General features: G+C 59.9%; 1 protein-coding gene across 1 annotated transcript; it reads left to right on the top strand.

Moving 5' to 3' along the window:
* Positions 1-416: 416 nt before the first annotated feature.
* Positions 417-20,627, top strand: FOXO6 (forkhead box O6). The gene is made up of 2 exons (XM_049617393.1): positions 417-830; positions 19,273-20,627. Exons 1-2 carry the CDS (start codon positions 417-419, stop codon positions 20,530-20,532), a joined length of 1,674 nt encoding a protein of 557 aa, XP_049473350.1. The 3' UTR covers positions 20,533-20,627.
* Positions 20,628-21,169: the final 542 nt, after the last annotated feature.

Below are 21,169 nucleotides of genomic sequence, written 5' to 3'. Positions count from 1 at the left end.
CGGCGGCGGCGCGGGCTCCGGCACGGGCTCGGGCTCCGGCATGGTGCAATCCGGCCTCGTCCCGGGAGAGCGGGGCCCGCGTGCGGGGCCGGCGCCGGGGGAGCGGCGGCAGCGACGGTGGCGGTGGTGGCTGCAGGCGCAAGCAGGCGGCAGGTGCTAGAAGCGGGGCTGGGCGAGGTGTGTGCCCGCTGGGCTCCGGGGCCGCCGCTCCCTCGCTGCCCCCATCTTTCCCTCTCTTCGGGATTCCCAGCGTGTCCAGCCCCCTGTCTCCGCGCCCCGGCCCATGGCGCCCCGCGGTTGAGCCGGCGCCTCCAGGGACCCCTCCCGCGGGCCTCCCCGGGGCGCGCAGATCCCGGAGCCGCCCGCCTACCCTCCGCGGAGTCTCCCTCCCTTCCTCGCCCGAGCCGGGCGGGACCATGGCTGCTAAGCTGCGAGCGCATCAGGTGGACGTGGACCCGGACTTCGCGCCGCAGAGCCGGCCGCGCTCGTGTACCTGGCCCCTGCCGCAGCCCGACTTGGCCGGCGACGAGGACGGAGCGTTGGGTTCAGGGGTGTCTGAGGGCGCCGAGGACTGCGGGCCGGAGCGCCGGGCTACGGCCCAGGCGATGGCCCCAGCGCCGCCGCTGGGCGCGGAGGTCGGACCGCTGCGGAAAGCGAAGAGCTCCCGGCGGAACGCGTGGGGGAACCTGTCCTACGCCGACCTCATCACCAAAGCCATCGAGAGCGCCCCGGACAAGCGACTCACGCTCTCGCAGATCTACGACTGGATGGTCCGTTACGTGCCCTACTTCAAGGATAAAGGCGACAGCAACAGCTCGGCGGGCTGGAAGGTGGGAGCGTCCGGCTGGGGAGGGGGGCTGGGGTCGCCGGCTGGGGATTCCAGGGGCCGCTAGGTGCGTCCGGGTTCCCAGTGAGCCGTCGGGAGGGAGGCCCCGGGGCACCCCTTGGGGTCACGGAGTGTGTGCCCAGGGAGTGGGGCTGGCCGGCAGACAGGCGGGGGCGTGCTGGGAGCAGCTGTGTGCGTGCTCTCGATGCAGGGTGGGAGGTCTGGTGAGGTGACAAGGGACTGCTACTTTGAAGCACCCCCGAGGGACACCCCCACCCCATCCTTGGCAGCAGAGCAGAGGAACCCATTTCCAGGCCTCGGGTATTAGGGGGCCCCCTCTTCACCCCCACGAGTTTGCTTTGTGTGTTACTCTTGTTTTATACCCTCTCCACCCAGGGCACCCTCCTTAAAGAGCCGGAATAATGATTTGGGGCCAGCCCCTGCTTTCCCCCCAAATCTTTCCCACTGTCCTCCCTGGAGCTGGCTCCAGGGTAAGGAAGGAGTGCCACCCTGAGCCCACAGTTCTTCCTGTGGTGTCAGGAGTTCACCCTAGGGCACCAGCAAGCCTGGGGTGGGGAGCTGGTCAGGTGAGCTGGGATCTGACCTCTCCACGGGGCAGCTGCTCTTCCCCCTTGCCTGGGTCAGCATGGTGATGACCTCTGCTGGTGTGAGGGCAGGGTATTGAGGACTGGGGATCCATCCCTGCCTACCCCAGGCTGTCTTCCACTCTCCTGGCTTTCCCAGCCCAGATGGATTGGGAGGGGAGGGGAGGGGAGGGGCAGGGGCACCCCAGGAAGGCCTCCATGCCATCCAGTGGAAAGGGGGGAGCCATCTTGGGAGAGGACAAGGGGTTGACTGGATTGTGGCCTCCAGACCCTCCTCTGGCCGTCTTGTCCAGGAATGGGGATAGTTGGTGCCTTTGCAGAAGGAGGAGGTTGTAGGGGCTGTGCCTAAGGCCTCTGAGCTGTTAGGCCTCCTGTGGGAGAGGGGTCTCTGCACGGGGGCTTGCCTAGATGGAGGTAGGGAGCTGTGCCTAGTGGTGGCTGCAGACAGGGTCAGGGGAAGGAGGTGTGCCAGAGGAGAAGGAGGAGGCCTGTGGACGTGGACAGCTCTGGTTGCCCAGTGGCTGCCTCGTAGGGGCCACAGTGCTCTGACCTGGGGGCGCGTGACTCTCAGGCTTCGTGCTGGCTGCTTCTCTGTCTCTCTCTGACCACTATGGGGGTAGAGGCACAGGTTGGAGGCACTCACGTGAGTCTCCCTCCACACCCTCTCTCCAGTCCCCTTGGTCTCAGACCCCACCAGAACACTTATTCCTCCTAAGTGGGCACTGCTTTTGGGTTTTGCAGCTTTGCTCCCACCTCCCTCCCTGTCCCCATGCATTGTCCCACTGTTCACTTCTCCCTGTAGATTTCCTGTCCTCAAGAGCATAGCGTTTGGATGCCTCTTCCAGGAAGCCTTCCCTGACCCCTTTTAGCTAGCTAAGGACTCCCTCTTCTCTGGCCCTCTCCCTGCCTGTCACAGGGCTCAGTCTTTTGTGTCTTGTTTCATTTCCCTTCCCCACACCCCCTTTAGAAGACAGTGGCAGTGTGGGAGCAATCTCTGTGCCCACAGCAGCCAGCGTAGAGCCTGGCACTGGGGAGCCGTCAGTGCTTATCTGGTGAGAGTGTGAGGAAATGGGTGGCTGGTGCAGAAGATACTGAGGCTGGGGAGGGTACTGTGGGCCAGAGTAAGCTAGGAGGGCTTCTTGTAGGAGGTGGAACTCCGCTTGAGCTTGATGGATGAGGGCTGGTGGGGGACGCTGGCAAGAGGAGACATGGGGCTGGATGCTGGGGGAGAGCTGCAGTTCATGCAGGGCCTCGGGGTCAAGCCCCGTGCCAGGCACCTCTGGGCATCGTGTCCGGTGTCTCCTTTAGTGCCCTCAGCAGTCCCTGAGGTGGGTTTTACTGTCACCATTTACAGAGCTGGGCGCTGAGGCGCAGAGTGGAGGAGTGAACTGCCCAAGGTCACACAGTCGGTAGATGGGAAAGCTGGACTCCAATCCAGGTGTGTCTCCCTCCGAGGCCCCATAGAGTCTCTGGAATAGTGTCCTGCTGGCACTGGGTGTGGGAGGGGGACCCAGATGGCTTTTGAACAGGGGCAGGTCTAAATCCTAGAATGGGACTGGGAATGTGCTTGGAGATAACATAGTCCCATGAGTTCATTTCTCAGGCGGTGTGACTGAGGCCCCGGAAGGGGACGGAACTCCTTAGGTCGCTGGTGAGCGGCAGGCCTTGGATGACGGCCCAGGTCTCCTGCCTACTCACTGGAAGTGGTTTCCACTGCACCACGGTGCTGGGGACACACTGGTCCTCCCTGCACCTGGCTCAGGAAGGAAGGAGCCCTGGCAGGCGGGTCCTGAGCTGGGGCATGGGAGAGGGAGCCTGAGGCTTGGGCTTGTGACCCAGGCCCTGGCCGAGACCACCCAGGCACTGGATGAGGGCTGTTCAGGGGGGCCTCTGGCCTTTCCCATCTCATTCCCTCAGTGGCTGCCCTCATTCTGCCCCACCCCCCATCCTTTTCCTCCTCTCATTCCTGCTCCCCACCCCACCCCACCCCATTCCCATTCAGTCCCTCCAGGAGCCCAGTGGAGGGATAATCCCCAGCTCCTGGGGCCAGTCTGTGCTTAGCAAGGCTTCTGTACACCTCAGGTGCCAGGCCTGGGGCTGGGGCCCATTGTTCCTTCCTCCCTCCCCTCCCCCACATAGGTGTTGCACCTGAATCCTTGGGGTGTACCAAACCCTGTATTAGATGGAGGATGGGGGACCAAAGGGGAAGGCGTCGGGCCTGCCTTCAGGATGCATCAGGGCTCCACACCCAGGCTGTGTATTTTACAGGCAGGAAGGGCTGGGGATGGGGGCAGGGGTGCAGGGAGGGCAGGTTAGACCCCCCTGGGAGCCCAGGCAAACCCTCACAGAGAAGGTGGCACTTGATCCGGGCTGTCTTCATTGGGGGGCAGAATTTGGGAGAAAGTCTCTCCAGGGATGTTGACTGCATACGCAAAGGCAAGGAGGTAGAACTGTACTAGACCATTGGGCGGGCCGGGCCAGAACCAGTAGCTCCTAGGGATGGCTGGGAGGCAGCACGGGAAAGGAGGAGCGGGCCAGATCAGGAAGGGCCCACATGCTTGGCCTTTGCCCTGTGGTCCCACCTCTGATGTGGGGAGGTAGTCAAAGGTGCTGAGGATAGAAACAGGAGGAGGCAAGATCAGCAGCAGGTGCCAGGACCCCCAGCAAGCTGAAGCCTGCAGAGAGGCTCGGCTTGGTGCTGGAGACCCCACCGAAGAGGCTGATAGTGTTTCCCTCAGGGTGGAGGGTCTCCAGGCCCTGGGTGAGGGCTTGGACAGGAGGTCCTCCTCCCTCTGCAGTGTCCTAGAAGTGTGTTTGTCCGACAACCAGGTAGAGCCTCCCACTTCTCGGATGCTCCAGCCCCATCTTCCCTGGTGCACAACTCCTCCAGGCAGCCTTCCAGGCTGCTATGGGTCCTGGTGCTCCTTCCATTTAGCGGCCCCTGGAGTTGTTCTTCCTGCTTTTGTGTTTCCTGGCTGCCAGCTCCCCTGAGAGCTCCCAGGCCAGGCCTGGGTCCCTCCCATTCCAGTCCCCAGGCTTGATGGGGGAGGAGCACAGTGGATGGGGACTTCCCTTTTCCCGCAGGGCCTGGAGCTGCCCTGTGGTTGGGGGATGGGGTCTTGAGGGGTGGTGCTACCCCCATCTGGCCGAGGCTGGCCAGTAGGTCTTAGGTGGGGTGGAAGGAGGGACCGATGGAGAGACCTCTGGGAGAGGGGTCCTGTTACAGCCAGGCTGAGCAGTAGTTGTGAGTGCAGAGGGCTCCCGCTTCTCGCCTCCTTCCAGCTTGCTCCAGCAGGGCTCCCTCCTCCTTCTTTGTCCTCCGGGGATCCCCAGCCCCAAGGGCTGGTGGGGGTGCGGGAGGAGGCGGTGTGAGCCCCGGTTGGGGGGTGTCCTCACCCCCCGCACTGCACGAGCTGGGGGCTGGCAGCTGCCCGCCTCCTGGGCACGAGCCCGTGCCAGCCGCTCCTGGCACAGTTGCTGGCACGCCCGGCAGACTCCCACGGCCACCTGCTCACACCCACCCACGAGCGCTGGCGCGCTGCGGGCCCTTCCGGCTTCCCGGGCCTCCCGGCGCCCCTCCCCCGCCGCCCGGCTCCGGAGCCCCCACCCCAGTCCTCTGCTCCCCGCCGGCCCCCTCGCTCCCCGCCAGCCCCTGGGCCCGGCCCCCTCCCTGCGCAGCTTGGGGAGCTCTGGAGTCTGGGTTGCGGGGAGGCCCCCTGGGTTGCCGCGGGGAGAAGGGGGGACGCGGAGACAGACAGACGGACAGACAGGGTGAGGGCCCCGCCTGCCACCTGGCGCCGCTCCAGCGGGACGATGGCGGGCAGCGCCGTGCCAGGCGGTAATTGCAGACAGACTAATTTAAAGAGATGAGACGGTTATTTTTAACTCGTGTTAAGGTAATGAACGGCGCGGGGGGTTTGCGGGTTCGAAAGTTCAGCGCCCCCCAGCCCCCACTTTCTGCGGGTTGGGGCCCCCCTCTCTGCACACACCCTGAGGACTCCAGCTTGGGGACTGACTGGAGTTGGGGGCCTCTGCCAGAGACGGGGCGGACTGAGAGGGCCAGGAAAGAGGCGCCCCCTAGTCCAGCGCAGATCCGTTCACATTCTGGCCACCATGTTTCCAGAGGTACTAGCATCCCTGTATCCCAGGGGGAGAAGTGACTTGCCCTGGGGTCGCGTCCCTAGGAAGTGTCCGGCCTGGGACTTGAACCCCTTTCTGACCCCCAAACTCAAGCCTTTTCTGTGCCATTGGGGCTGGAGGAGGGGGCTCGTGTTTGGATCTTGAAAGGGTGCAGGCTCGTTCCGGGCAATCCACAGTCATGTCTTTGAGCAGCAGTTGGTAGTGGCCACCGCACAGGGTCCTGGGGGTTGTGGAACCCCCCTCTGTCTGGGTCCTCCGAGGAGTGGGGGTGGGTGGTCATGAGCTAGGTGTGGATATGAGCTTCTGGGATAGGACGTACTGGCTATAGCAGGGGAGCCCCCTCCTCACGTCACTGTCTCCCTTACCTGTGGGAGGCTCACCAGCAGCCCCTCCCTATTTGCAGCCTATGAGCTTGCCTCCCAGCTTGGGGGTGGGTACGCATGCCCCCCCCCCCTCCTTCCACCTCCAAATCAGACTTCAGGTCTCCAGGGAAGGTGGGGAGTCATGGAACCCAACACTACTTTCCAAGCCTCCTTCCCCAGCTCCGTCCCCTTCTCACACACCCCTGGTGACTGAGTGGCTGCCCTCTGGGACTGCCCATTGTATTGCAAGACAGGTCTTAAAGTTGTTAGCACTTCCTTCCTTCTCCCTGGCAGTGGTCCAACCCCCTGGAGCATCACTTGTGTCCTTGTATATTAGTTCAGCTGCTTGGGGTCAGCTGGAGCTGTGGAGTCGGAATTGCTGAGGGGTGGACAGAGCATCCACAGAGCACCCGTGAGGGAATGTGATCCAGTGTGTGAGCTGGAGCAAAGCTCTTCCCCATTCTGGTCCTTGGTGTTCTCTTGGGTGTCCAAAGGGCCTTAACTGGATCCCTGGTTCTTTCAGGCTGCAACTGACACTGTCGGGTTCTAGGAGCCATGAGGGGTTAGTTGGGACCCAGGGCACAAAGCACTGATAGGATTTCTCATGGGTGCAAGCATATGATTGATTGATTACAGGTGTGGATGGACTTGAACTTGGGATTCCTGCTTGGGGACGCCTCCCCTGCCCCTGGCAGTACCCAGGTGGCAAACATTGGACACAATGAACGGAGTGCTCATGGCAGTCTCAGCGGGCCCCCGGAGCAGGCAGATGGGGGGTGCAGGGTGCTGGGTGGGCATTAGCTAAGGCTCTGGGCCCTGGGTAGGGTGCTCAGGGGGACAGCTGGATCTGGAGCGCCCCCCTTCCTCCTGGCACCCTGGTTACCATGGAAACCAACTCCTGTTTGGGAGGGTTTGGCTGTTTGCTGCCTCTCCCCACCCCCCAACCCATATGTGGAGGTGGGAGGGGGGCCAGGTGGCGTGTGGGGGAGGGGCCTCCCACACCCTCCCCCTGGGGCCTCCCTCTTTGCAGAGAAACCTTTCTGGTCTCTAAAGAGGGGTGCCTCTTGTGGGAAGGGGAACAAGAATTAACGTCTGGGTGCCAGGCAGTTGGGCACTTCGCATACATTCCCTTTTTATATCGTCTCTGGATCCTGCCAGATATGTGTTAATAGCCCCATTTTGCAGTTGAGGAAATGGAGGCCAAGAAAGGTGAAGTCACTTGGCCAGGGCAGCATAGCTGGGATGAGGCCGAGCTCAGATTTAGACACAGACCTGTCTGTGTTCCCCCCTGTGCTGTGCAGCCTCAGCCCCACACACCCTAGTGCTCCTGTGCCCCGAGGCTCACTCATGCTCCAGAACCCTCTGGGGCTCCTCAGTTCCCCTGCGAGCCAACCAAGCTCAAACTGCTCTGTTTGGATCCCTGGGCCCTCAGCTGGCCTTGGCCAGGCCCTGCCCGCCCTCCTGCTTTCCCTGCTGCCTACGATCTCAGGACACCTTTGCATTTGTCACTTTCACACCCCATACCTGCTGCCGTTGTCAAATGCTCATCGAGGGAGCTACTGACTCATGGACTGATCCCTTGTGACACCCTTCAGAAACTAGGCTGGGTGCTTGGGTGGATTGAATACAGGCCCACCTCTCAGGTGATTCTGGAACCCACTACATCTCTCTGAGAATCCCTACCTTAAATCCTTCATTGTTGGCAAATGTGGTTGACGATCAGAGTCAACCTGGAAGTTTTTAAATAAATAATACAGGTTTCTAGTCCTAGTTCAGTGGCTCTGATTCTAACAGGTCTGTCTAGTGACGGACCAGATCCTGAGCCAGTGCCTCAGGTGGTAGTGTCCCGAGCTCCTGCTTGTACCTCCCTTCTGCTCCCAGTGTAGACCAGCTTCTTCTCCAAGCAGGCGGCCCAGGTGAAGCCCCCTCCTCTCCTCGCTTTTTTGTTTCCTCCAGAGAATTGAAAGCCATGCAGTCAGGTCCAAGGGACTGACTCCACCGCCCCGACACCTTCCCCCTCGCTTAGGAATCACACTGCATAGACACAGCTGGAGAGGATGAAACTAGCAGCCGGGGCTGACACCCTGTGCCACTGGGAGCCTTTGGCTACAGGAGGGAGGATGCATGTTGGTGTAAATTCTCAGCAAGCCTCCGGAACTGGACCAGTGAGGAGCTGAAAGTCACAGCCCCTGTTCTCTGATAGCTCCCTATGTGTACAGTGCCGGGTTGTTCCCACAGGGTCCAGTCCAGGGGCCTTAGCATGACACTCAGGGCCTCGGCCCCCTGGTCCCAGTCAGTCTCTCCAGCCACATCACTCCGACCTCCCGCCTTCTGACCCTCGAATTAGCCACACTGAACTATTCTCAGGCTCATCTTCTCCCCTGGACCGGGGATTCAACCGCCATGTGCCATTACACATGCTTTCATCTAATTCTCACAGCACCCTGTGAAGCTGGTACTGTGACTCGACCGGTTTTGCAGAGGAGGAAACTAAGTCTAGAGAAAGAAAGTGGCTTTCATTGTCCCCTGCTGTAAGTGACAGAAATGAAATTCCTCAGGGCTAACATCTCCCTAGCCCAGAGTGCTGGCCAGGCCTGTCCAAGCTGATCACGCCCTCCCTGGGGGATGACTCCAGGGGTACCTGGCTCCCTTTCTCAGACAGAGCTCCCTGAGGGCAAGCCCCGAGCAGCCCAGTGTGGTGCTTTCTCCCCACTCCCACGCCATTTGCAAGCCCAAGGCTGCTGACAGCTTCCTCCATTCACCTTAACTACAGGTGTAAGCCACCCAAGACAGTGCTGCTCAGAGGAACCAGACTGGCTCCCTGACCTTGAGTGGCCCACAGGTCAAACTGGGGAGGTAAGATGAGGACTCCTGAATTTGACTCAGGATAAAGATGTCTCAGGGTCATGAGGGAAGGCCACATAATGAGCCCTGGGTATTCGGAGAATACCAGATATTGTCTGGGGAACCAGACAAAGGAGGCCAAACCCTCCTTTAGGAGCCCCATGGGGTCCGGTTCTGTTGGTCAGAGCACAGCAGGACTCAAAGCTAGGGAAGCAAGCTGGGCTCTAAAGGAGAGCAGTCTTGAATATCAAGCCAGGGAGCTGGCACTCCACACTGGGGAGTGATACAGGCAGAGAGATCATTCGAGGATGATGTGGACAGGGGGAAAGACAGGCTTGGGCACCCAGTGTGGGCCTGGTACTGGGGTCCAGGGGAGAAGATGAGCCTGAGAGGGTAGAGGCCCAAAGAATCCAAGAAGCAGGCCTGAGGTCCCTTAAGGATCTTAGAAGTGAGACAGGGTGGTGTGCTTATAGGAGTCTTGGAGGCAGTGGGCAGGAGCGGAACCTGGCCCTGGGTGGCCTTGGGCAACTGAGCCTCAGTTTTCTCCTCTACAAAGTGGGATAATGATAGGACTTATGCCCGAGCAGATGTCATTACTGCTATACGTTGCTCTGAGAAGGGAAAGGAATCCCTTCCCCACTGCTGTGTAGGGCGGGGATCCTGGGCCCTGATCCTTGAGAGACACTGACTTGTGCGAGTGTATGTGTGTGCTGGGGGCCAGTGGTCCTTCCTCTGATGCCTCCCTTTCTGTCCGGAGGTGTCGGCTATTCAGGATAAGCTTCAACCTGCCCCCACTTGACCCACTGCTTTCTGGCCTGCAGAGCTTTCCTCAGGGCTTGGGAGGGAAGCAGGCAGGTTTTAGGCTCTGTATTTTCACAGATGAAGGCAGTGGTTTGCTCAAGGTCACCCTTGAACCCAGGGCTGCCTGCCCCTGGACACGGGCTTCTCTTTGCCCACTGGGGAGGCTGTGTGACCTTGGGCATGGCCCTTCCCTCTCTGGCTCTCTGGCTCTCTCCCATCCGGAGATCCGAATTCCCCTCCCCCAACACTCTGGGATGCTGTGTTGCCTCCTCCACCCCGTCTGTCCCCTCCCCCTGTCCTCTGCTGGCCTTGCCTTCTCTGTAACCTGAGCTGGGGCTGTGGGGGAAGGGGGCTTGCCCTCTGCCAGAGGCACCTGCCAGCAGAGCAGATGTGAGGGGATGGAGGCCCCCTCCCCCCAGGGGATCTCAGGCTCTTAGCCCAGCTAGGCTGGGGCTGGGGCATGCAGCCCTCAGCACACCCAGCCCTGGCCTCTGGCCTCTACACCCAGAGCTTACCCTGGGCACTTGTTCATTTTCCAGCGGACGTTCATGCTCCAACGTGTCCTGCAAAGACCTCTCAGTATCCAGAAGACAGATGGCAGATGAGGGCTGGTGCCCCGGTCTGGGTGGGCTGCCTTGGGCTCCTGGAGCCCCTTGGCATGGGGACAGAGGGCCAAGGGCAGCCCCTGGGGGAGAGGCCAGTGTCTGTGCGGGTGGCCGTGCCCCTGGGAGAGCAGATGGTTCTCCTGGCGCTGTGCCCACTCTTCCTCTTTCCCCCCTAGGAGCCAGCCTACAGGGCTGGGGCACAGCTGCTGGGCCCTCCCCAGAGCTGGGCCCAGGGCAGGGCTGGGTGAGGTCACCGCAGCTGCTCCCAGGGCCTGGGGCAGGGCTGTAGGGAGGTGCTGCCTACAGAGGGGACAGGGCTCAGATTGAGGAGAGATAGGGAGAGGCCTGAATGGCTTTGCATCTAGGGATCCCCATCAGTCTTGGACGAGGGAGGCAAACGTCTGCGGAGGAGTTGATGAGCCAGTATGGACAGCAACCCCCTCCCTCCCACTCCTACCCCAGGCCCACCTGGGAGCTTCTACCTGGCCTGGGCGCCTCCTTAGACGCATCTCAGGGTGGGAGGAAGAACAGGGGCCCTGGGTGTGAATTCCGGCAGCACCACTTATACCACGTGACCTTGGGCAGCTCCAGGTGTCTCTCGAAGCCTCAGTTTCTCATCTGTGAAATAGGCATACTGAACCAACACAGAGGCTTGTTAAAAAGACAGTAAGATTTTAAGCGTTGTGGCAGCATGGCGCGTGGCACACGATGAATGTTCAGTAAATGGTGGTTTCTCTCCTCCCTTACTTTGCTAAATTCTCCGGAGGGTCCTGGAAGCGCTGAGGAAGAGCAGGGAGGGGGCAGAGGCAGCTAGAGCTGGCGGGGAAAGCAGGGGTGAGGATGAGGAGGCAAGGCCTGGAGCTCTGGCCTGAGGTTTTGCTGAACAGCAACAGCACAGAATTGCCAGGTCTGAGCGGTTCACAGCCGCTGAGAGCTCCGTCCTGTGTGTTGACTTATTATGAGCCAACGGTTGCTCCGCAAAGTTCAAGTAGCGAGGCCGACTCATACACACTCACATTCTGGTTGGTGGTTCTGTTTCTCCACAGTGGCGCTGAGGTAGGAGCGGCTACCTTTGGGACTTGCAGAGGGAACTGGAAAGATGTCACAGAGCTTGCCTTGACGGAGCAGCAGGAACCAGCCAAGCAGAGACAGAAGGAGGGGCAGAGGGAACAGGAGTGTGCAGAGACATGGCGGTGTCAGACCTCCGGGGGGGCTGGGGCCCAGCGGGGCTGAAGGGAATGCGGGTGATGAGGCGGGAGAGCCTCAGAGGGCCCGTGTATGTCAGTCTGGAGTTGGACCCAAGCCCACAAGTGATGAGAAGCCATGGGCTTTTGGGTAGAGGTGGGCCTCGACTTCTGCTGGTTTGCTTGTACCGGGCTTGGCGTATGGGCTCCGCTATCTCTGGGGTAGGCCTGGGGGATGTCTTGGGACCTCATGCCTTGCGTTCGACATTTTGCTCCTCCTGGCCCCTGGCTGCCCACTGCTGTTCCACCGCTGACCCCAAGCCCAAGCACCTGTTGACACCTGTAGGCCTGATGCCCCCTCCACCTGCCCTCCTCCGCTACAGACCCTGCTACCGAGGATTTGCACATGGCCTCAGGCCTCTCCAAGTCAGCCCGTTCAGCCTGGAAGCCTGTCTGCGCCGAACACCCCAGCTTTAGCCCAGGTGGCAGAGCAAGTGACCCTCAGAGAGACTGTGACTCCAAGACAGGCGTGTGTTGCTGGCCAGCCTGGGGCCCCGGAGTGGGGTGTGGCATAAATGTTGGGACGGGGGCTGCTCCTAGGGCTCTGAGTCAGGGAGGGGATGAGATTCTTGACAGATAGGTTCTCATCCAGGTCCCAGCCTTCCCCGTGAATATCACGATTGTTACCCTCTTTTATAGGGGAGGCCCAAGGTCCCATGAATGAACTTGGGATTCCCACTCTGCTCCCCACCTTTCTTCATGCAGGAAGGAGGGGGAGGGCAAATGTGAGTCATGGAGGGGGCCAGAGAACTCACACAGCCCAGGGAGGCACTCAAGGGAGGAGCTGGAGCTGGAGCTGGATGGTCATCACCATTGGGTAGGCAAGGCCCGCTTCCTGAGGGAAGGGCTGAGCTAAAGCTGGGACAGCGGTGAAACCCTGAGAGATGTCCAGACCTGGCTTTGGGATTGGGCGGATGGACATGAGACCTAAGACTAAACCCGGGAGGGTCCTGGCATTGCCCAGATGTCAGGAAGGCCAGGAGGTAGCGTGGGACTCGTGGTGGGTGGGGGACACAAGATTTGGGTCTCCTGCCTGACGAAATCCAGGAAGCTTGGGCTTGAGAACCAAAGAGGGGATGGCCATTGGGGTGGGCAGCAGGACAGTGTCCCTGCCACGTGGGGGAGGGCATGGGAAGAGCCCTGGCTTTGGAATCCAGCAGCCCTGAGACCCGGACCTGGCTCCATAACTTCTCAGTTTTGTGGCCCCAGGAGTCATTGAGCCCTTAACCCTCCTGAGCGCAGTTTCCCCGCTTTGTAACATAGCGGTACCTATTGGCAGAGTGGTTATCAGGCTTGAAGGAAGAAACGTATCTAAAGAAGCCAGCCTGGGTCTGGCACGTGGTAGGTAATGGTAATGCCCTTCTCCTGCCTTGGTATTTGAAGCACGTTGTCAGTGGTGTGCTAGAGCTGGCTTGCATGGGCTCATAAGAGCCAGTCCTGCACACTTTTCCCGGTTCTATAGTCAGTGATGTCATGCTGGCAGCTTCAAGTTGGCTGCGATGGGAGTATCCATGCCGCAGAAATCAGCAAAAACTACAAATCAAATCGAGTGGGATCTTTTCTCTACTGGAGAGCTGGAGGAAGTCAATCCTGTGGGCCCTTTTTAGCCTGAGAGGGACTAAATGGAAAGTGGTTGGGCAGAGCAACCTAGGACTCAAGGTCTGCGGGCCCTGTAGGGCCGGTGGAGATCGGACATAGTCATAGCGCCAGGCAGCCCTCTGTAGGCAGGGGACAGGGACATTGCCACATTCTCCCTCCCCCCCCCCCCCCCGCCACCGTCCTGGGGCTCTGGCAGGCTCTGGCTTGGAGGAGGAACAACGGATGGGGTGAGCTATCAGAGAATGGAGCTGTACTGGGAGGAGAAATGAGGTTGTAGTGGAAGATAAACGAGGTTGTACTGTCAGGGAATGAGGTGGTACTTGGAGGCAAGGTGAGCCTGCATTATTAGATAAATGAGGTTGTACTGTCAGGGGATGAAGAGTACTTGTAGGAGAGATGACGTCCTGCTGGGCTAGTCGGGTTGCACCGTCAGAGAACACAGCCCACCACAGGCAGAAGGAGAGACTCTGACTTGGAGGATAAATGAGGGTGTCCCGCTGGATAAATGAGGGGGCCCGTCAGGTGAATGGAGTGCTGTTAGCAAATGAGGTTGTACTCGCTGGATAAATGGCACTGGTGTGCTGGATAAATGGGGTTGTGCCGTCAGATGAATGCATTACTGCTCGTGGGCGAAGGGTGTCCTGGGAACAGATGAGGGTGTCCCGCTGGATAGATGAGCTGCCACCACCAAATGGATCAGACCCTGTCCGTGAGGGAGGCACCGTCAGCAAGGACAAGGTTGTTCTCTTCCCACTGGAGCGTCTTCCGGCCCGGGTGGGACAGGCTCTGAGAAACCTTGGCCGAAGCAAGCCCTGGATTACTCCAGTCTATCTGGGCAGCAGGACGGAACAGGATGGGGGCTGGGGAGGGCAGCCGCACGTTCACCTTGCAAGGCCTTCTTCAAGTCTCTCGGAAGCCCTTATCCTTCTTTGCAGTTCCCTCTGGATCGTACTGCTCCCGACTTGTTCCATCCCATGCTTGTCTCTCGTCCTGTGCTCCCTTCTCTCAGCCCAGTTTGGGGAAGCCCCTCTCATGTGCCAGCTACTCTGCGCAGTTTCCTTTCGTTCTGCCTGCAACACGGTGTTAACCCCCCTTTACTATCTCTCTCTCATTCGTTCAACGAACATTTATGAGATGCCTAGTATGTGTCAAACACATGGGGTATGGTAAAAATGGACAAAAATCCCTCATGAAACTTATATTCTAATATGAGGGGAACCAGATGATAAGTAAGTACAGGGGCATCTGGGTGCCTCAGTCAGTTAAGTGTCCAACTCTTGATCTTAGCTCGGGTCATGATGTCACAGTCTGTGAGTTCGAGCCCTCCTTCGGGCTGTGTACTGACAGTGCAGAGCCTGCTTGGGATTCTTTCTCTCCCTCTCTCTGCATCTCTCTCTCTCTCTCTCTCTCTCAAAATAAGTAAAAAAGATTAAAAAAATAGTAAGTACAGAGTATAAATTATACATTAAAAAAATTTTTTTTAAACATTTATTTATTGTTGAGAGAGAGAGCACAAGCAGGGGAGGAGCAGAGAGAGAGAGAGGGAGACCCAGAATCCGAAGCAGGCTCCAGGCTCCCAGCTGTCAGCACAGAGCCCGACACGGGGCTCGAACCCATGAACCGTGAGGTCATGACCTGAGCCGAAGTCAGACGCTTAACCGACTGAGCCACCCAGGTGCCCCTAAATTATACATTTATATGATTGATATATGAACTTATTAATGTACAGATTTATATATAAATTATTAATTTAGAAAGTGATCATTGCTTTAGAAAAAGTTAGAGCAGGTAAGGGGGCCAAGAAATGGCAGGGAAGAGGAGCAAATGGTGGTCAGGATGGGCCTCACGGCAAAAGACGGTATCTGAACACAGACTCGGAAGAGAGGAGAGATTGATGTGGGTGTCTGGGTGAACGGTTTTCCCCTGAGACAGAGGCCCCAGGGTGGGATTGTGCCTAGCAGGTTCAGGGAACAGGAGGGAGGGATCAAGCGGGACAGTGTTAGGGGAGGAGTCTGAAGGGTCACGGAAGGTCTTGGCAAGGTCAAGGTGGGTTATGGCAAGGCCTTTGTTCTTTACTCTGAGATGGGGGGGCGGGCATCAGAGGGCTCTGGGCAGCACTGGACGTGATCCAAGTTATATAAGGGATCACTGTGACTGCTGGGTGGCGGAGGGCTTTAGGGAAGCTAGGGTGCAAGCAGGTTGCTATTTGAGGAAATAGAGGTTCAAAGCACCTTGCCCCAGAGTTGCACTGCCATGGAGCCCAAACTGGAATCCAGACCCAACACCAGAGGCCATGGACTTTACCCTGCATCAGCCTCCTCTCCCAGGTGGGTGAAACCCCAGGGGACCAGCCGCCCTAGCCCAGGCTCTGAGGGAGAGTGGGATGGGCATGGATGTAACCCACTGTCCCTTCCCTCTCCCCCGTGATGGCCTCCCTCCTGCTAACCTGCCCCAGGCCTGCGTGGAGGTGCGGGAGGTGTGAGGCCCCAGAAGCCAGGCCCAGCTCTGGGCACAGGGGAGCCCGGGCATGCCGGGGCTGTGGCTGTGGTGGCGGGTTGCTAGGTGACTCCAAGAGGGAGCCCTGGTTACTGCTGCCTGGCAGAGGCGCCTCCCTCCTCTGCCGCCCTCACCTCCTCCGTGGCCTCTGGCCTCCCAGGAGGCCTTGTGGGTGAGTCGTGATCTGCGCTCGCCACTGGATCTCGGCTGAGAGCTCTGACTGGTACCAGGTGGCTGGGCCCTGAGCAGCCAGACGGGGCTTCAGGACTGGGACTTCCTCAGGGGCCACAGCCCTGGTGCACACCTGGTACCCAGCTCCACAGTCAGAGGGCTAGTCCTTGCCCAGCCCTGGGCCACCTCCCTGGGTGACCTTGAGCGAGGTACGGCAGCCCTCTAGGCCTCAACTGCCCCATCTGGCCTGCAGAATCCCCTCCACAGGGGCCTGGTTTTTGGTGAGAGGGCCAGGGGTGCTGAGCCGGCCTAGCTCCGGGCACCCCATCCCCGCTCCCTGGTGGCTTGAGTGTGTAACACTCAGTTTTGCATTAGATTCCCTATACCAACAGAGTTCCCCTACTTACAAAAAAAGAAAAAAAAAAAGTTTGAAAGCCTCTGGACTGGACGATTTCAAGAACTCGCAGTGTCGACAGTTGGCACAGCTCATCGGTGGCCAGGTGGGGGAACAGGCCCGGAGAGAAGGACAGGCTTGCCCAGGTGAGGCTTGGGGGAGTGGAAAGAGCACCGTGCTGGGGGCCAGGAGGCCTGTGCTCAAATCCCTGCTCTGCGACCGGGTCCTGGGCAACCTTGGGCAAGTCCTTTCTTCTCTCTGGTTTGGACCAGCAACGGTTTCAGACTGGAGCTCAAGCCCCCAGGGGTACCTGGCCAGGCACGGAACAGAGTGGGGAAGGGTGCAAAGCTTCATAGGCTCAGAGCATATGCTCTTGGTACAGATAATCTAAAACATTATTTTTATATTCACGAAACTTAGATGCATTATGAAGTACAATGCAAAATCCCCCTGAATGCTAGAAATGGAAGCACAAGGCTTAATAGGAAATTTTGACCTTGCAACGTGCCCCCAGTCCTCCCCTGCTGCCAGCTTCTAGGGATAGTTTACATGGAAAGTTTGAGAAGCACTAGAGTACTGGCTTCCTAAGATTCTTTGGAAATTCCCTGACTTGTTTCCCTCTCCCGTGGTGGAATGTGATGGCCTTTAGTCTCGAAGTGAGACTAACCCGAAATCCACACCTGGCTCTGCCATTTGAACTGTGTGACTGGCAGCTTACTTAGCCTCTCTGAACCTTACTTTCCTCATCTTGAGATAGGGATCACAATCTCGGACTTGGATGGAGTTTGATAGAATACGTGAGATAAAGTGCTTATAACACCTAGGGCTGAACAAGCAGGTACTGAGTAGGTGCCAGCACTTGGCAATGTCCTTCCTTCTCTCCTGCTGCCAGCACTCAGAACCAGGCCGGCACATAGTGACATTGATCATTGATAAAGAGTTGTGTTCCCTGACCAACCTCCAGCTGGAGAGGCTAGGAGGTGGAGCCTCTGGTAAGCCAGACAGTCCCATGGGGAGAACTGAGGCCCCTGAGGCCTCTGAACACAGGTGTGGAGGAGGGGCTAGGGAGCCAGGTGTAAGGGCAGGAGTGGGAAGGGGGTATCTACTTAAGGGAGCACCATTCCCTGGGGGTCTAGTTCCCCTCTTCTCAGGGCCCCAGGAGAAGCCAGGCAGGGCAACGCTGAGAGGGGCCTTGGAGTTGTCACCTCCCACGACCGGAAAGTGCCAGTGATAGAGGGCTGGGGTTGGGGGGAGCAGGGCTTGAGGGGTCAGGTCAGTACCTAGAACTGGGGTGAGAGTGGAAGTATATCCTGGGTGACAGGAAGGACCCCTCCTTATGGAGACTGATGGGAGGGAGGCAGGAGGGAGGGCCCTCACCCGTCAGTGGTTATGGGGCTGGGCAGAAAAATGAATTACGATTAGGTCCATGAACTGGCTAGATCTGGGTAGTACCTGGCATTGCTGCCTGTGGGATCCTGGGCAAAATTACATCATGCCTCTGGGCCTCTGTTCCCTGGTACAGTGAGATGGGGTAATGCCAGCTTCCCAGACTTGTTGGTGCCTACCACAGTTATACTCAGGACACGATATTAGGGAGGTAGAGACAGAGCAGGTCTGTTGGGTGATCTAAGAGTGTGGTCTTCTGGCCAGAGTGAGGGCTTTAATCAATGTTTACGAGCACCTGGTGCATTCACTGATCGGTACCCACACACATGACCTCAGGTAGTGATTTTACAGCTTTCTGAGCTTTCATTTCACTGAATGGTGCCCATTTTTGCCAGAGTAGTTCACTGAGGCCCTGAGGCTCATAGAGATTGAGTCAGTAGCCCGTGGTCACGTAGCTAGGTGGCCGAAAAGAGCTAGGCATCCTGCCCAGCTCTTCTGATAGCCAAGCCCATGCTGTTTCCATGGCAGTGCCTGAATCCGGAGGTCAAGGCCACTAGGTGGTAGGCACCCAGGCTCAGCATAAGTTCTACTCCTTCAGGTGCCTCTGGGGAGCCAGGTCATTGGAGCTATGGCCCCCTCCCCACCTTCTTTGCAAAAGCGGGCCATGACATAGGGAGCACTAGAGGCTGGCACAGCAGAAATTTAGAAGAGAGGGTGTGCAGGGTGGCAGAGGTAGAGCCCAGGGAGGTACCCAAAAGGGCTGTGTAGCCTTGGACAAGCCACTTCAACTCTCTGAGCCTTGATCTTCTTGTTATAAACGGGGATTATGCCACTTGATTCGTGGGGACTTTGTGAAGCTTCCACCAGGAAGGGGCTTTTGGGAGCAGAGTTACTGTGTGTCAGGTGGTCAGGAAGGGAGGGTGGGCTGGAAAGCTGGGCTGGCCTGAAGGTGGGCACTGTGTAGAGGTGGGCTCTGAGGTCCCCAGGGCTGATGGATGTGCTCTGAGGAGCTTGCTGGGATCCAAGACTTCTAAGGGTTCACAGGGTCTCACAAGAGTTGGGGGAAATTTTGGAAGAGTTTCGGGCCCATACCCACCTCAGAGACCCCCCGCGTATTCTGCTTTCCCTGGCCAGGCCCTCCCAGCAAAGGGTTAACAGCCTTCTCTACCTGCAGTTGCATTTTAAAGACACGAAATTAAAGCAGGTAATTTATTCTCCCCACACACGAAAGAGCAATTAGTTCTAAACAGGGCTTAATCAGTCACCGCGAGATTGATTTCTGGAGCCCTGGGTTTTCGGGCTCCTGGCGCCATGCCAGGCTGGGGAGGGAGGGGGCAGACAAATGAGCCGCGGAGGCATGAGCCCTTACATAATCTGCTGGGGGGCCCTGGCAGCCTGGCTAGCCCCAGGCGGGGCGGGGCTGAGCTGGGGAGAGGGGGCCCTGCTTCAGCTCCCTGAGAGTAGCCCTCAGGGTTCGGCCAGGCCACCTGGGAAAAGGCCAGGCCCAAAGCTCCAGCCCCACCCTCTGGGCAGTGGAAGGGGGGCGGTTCTGGGGTAGAAAAGGTGGGTATTCCTGTCCAACCTGGTACTTACACCTGTTCTCCCACACACACCCCCCCACCCCCACCCCCGACCCCATCCACCCTTCATTTCTGTTTGCTCCCACTGCCCGTTCTGGCCCTTCTACTTCCTCTCTCGCTTTTCTATTTTCTCCCCCTCCTCTTTTCCATCACTTCCTCCTCTTCCCATGGTCTCCTTGCATCCCACTCCCCCACCCATGTCCTTGTCTCTGGCCACAGAACTCCATCCGGCACAACCTGTCGCTGCACACCCGTTTCATCCGCGTGCAGAACGAGGGCACAGGCAAGAGCTCCTGGTGGATGCTGAACCCCGAGGGCGGAAAGACAGGCAAGACCCCGCGGCGGAGGGCCGTGTCCATGGACAACGGGGCCAAGTTCCTGCGCATTAAGGGCAAGGCGAGCAAGAAGAAGCAGCTGCAGGCACCTGAGCGAAGCCCCGATGACAGTCCCCCAGGCGCGCCAGCCCCGGGGCCCGTGCCTGCCACTGCCAAGTGGGCCACCAGCCCGGCCTCGCACGCCAGCGATGACTACGAGGCGTGGGCCGACTTCCGCGGCGGCGGGAGACCCCTGCTCGGGGAAGCGGCCGAATTGGAGGACGACGAGGCCCTGGAGGCCCTGGCGCCATCGTCCCCGCTCATGTACCCGAGCCCGGCGAGCGCGCTGTCGCCCGTGCTAGGTGCGCGCTGCCCCGGGGAGCTGCCCCGCCTGGCCGAGCTGGGGGGCCCGCTGGGCCTGCACGGGGGCGGCGCGGGGCTGTCCGAGGCCCTGCTGGACGGCGCGCAGGACGCGTACGGGCCGCGGGCCCGGGCGGGGACGCCCGCCTACTTTGGCGGCTGCAAGAGCGGCGCCTACGGCGGGGGCGGGGGCTTCGGGCCTCCGGCGCTGGGCGCGCTGCGCCGCCTGCCCATGCAGACCATCCAGGAGAACAAGCAGGCCAGCTTCGCGCCGGCCGCCGCGCCCTTCCGCCCGGGGGCGCTGCCCGCGCTGCTGCCGCCGCCGCCCGCGCCCAGGCCCGGCCCGGTGCTGGGCGCGCCCGGGGAGCTGGCGCTGGCGGGAGCGGCCGCCGCCTACCCTGGCAAGGGCGCGGCCCCGTACGCGCCGCCGGTGCCCTCGCGCAGTGCCTTAGCCCACCCCATCAGCCTTATGACGCTGCCCGGCGAGGCGGGCGCCGCGGGCCTGGCGCCGCCGAGCCACGCGGCCGCCTTCGGGGCCCCGCCCGGTGGCCTCCTGCTGGACGCGCTGCCGGGGCCGTACGCGGCCGCTGCCGCCGGGCCGCTGGGGGCCGCGCCCGACCGCTTCCCGGCCGACCTGGACCTCGACATGTTCAGCGGGAGCCTCGAGTGCGACGTCGAGTCCATCATCCTCAACGACTTCATGGACAGCGACGAAATGGACTTCAACTTCGACTCGGCCCTGCCTCCGCCGCCGCCTGGCCTGGCCGGGGCCCCGCCCCCCAACCAGAGCTGGGTGCCGGGCTGAGGGCCGCCTTCCCTCGCCCCCGGGCGCCCCGCCCCGCCCCCAAGGGGCTTCTGTCTTCCCGTCCTGATCCCCTGGGCCCCATCCCCATTCCAGCTTCACGGGGTGGGGTGGGGTGGGGGGATCCGGGAGGCAGCCCCAGGTCTGCTAGAGAAGTCCCTCAGAAGTTTACCCCTGAGGGAAGTGGTAGGGAGGGGCTGGGGCACCTGCCATTCGTGCCCAAACTCCTGAGACCCGCTCCACCTCCCTCCTGGGGCAGGAAGCCTGGGCGGAGCGGAATTTCGGGCTGGGTGGGAGTGGGGACCAGCCAGGCGGGCTGCTCTGGTCGGCGATGCCAACCGGGAGATGTGGCACGGGGCCAGAGGCGGTCTGAATCTTCGTTTCATTTGTGAGGGCCGCGACGGATAGCCCACCCCAAACTCCAATCTGATTCCCAACTCACACCTTCCCACTGGTCTTAGCCCCACCCACCCAAGCCAGGAACCCCCTCCCGAAAACACCCACGCCTACCTATTGGCTGTTCACCCTGAGCTGTTTCCCTTTAGCCCTAAGCCACCCTTAGAGCCCCCATACCCATGATTCAGCCCCTCCCTCCTAACCCTGCAGGCCCTAACTTCTCCTCTCCTCTCAGGTTGGAGTC

Source organism: Panthera uncia, assembly GCF_023721935.1.
Source record: "Panthera uncia isolate 11264 chromosome C1 unlocalized genomic scaffold, Puncia_PCG_1.0 HiC_scaffold_4, whole genome shotgun sequence".
NCBI classification, from domain to species: Eukaryota; Metazoa; Chordata; class Mammalia; order Carnivora; family Felidae; genus Panthera; species Panthera uncia.
The sequence above is the reverse complement of the archived record's forward strand: the minus strand, read 5'-3'. Positions and strand labels throughout refer to the sequence as shown.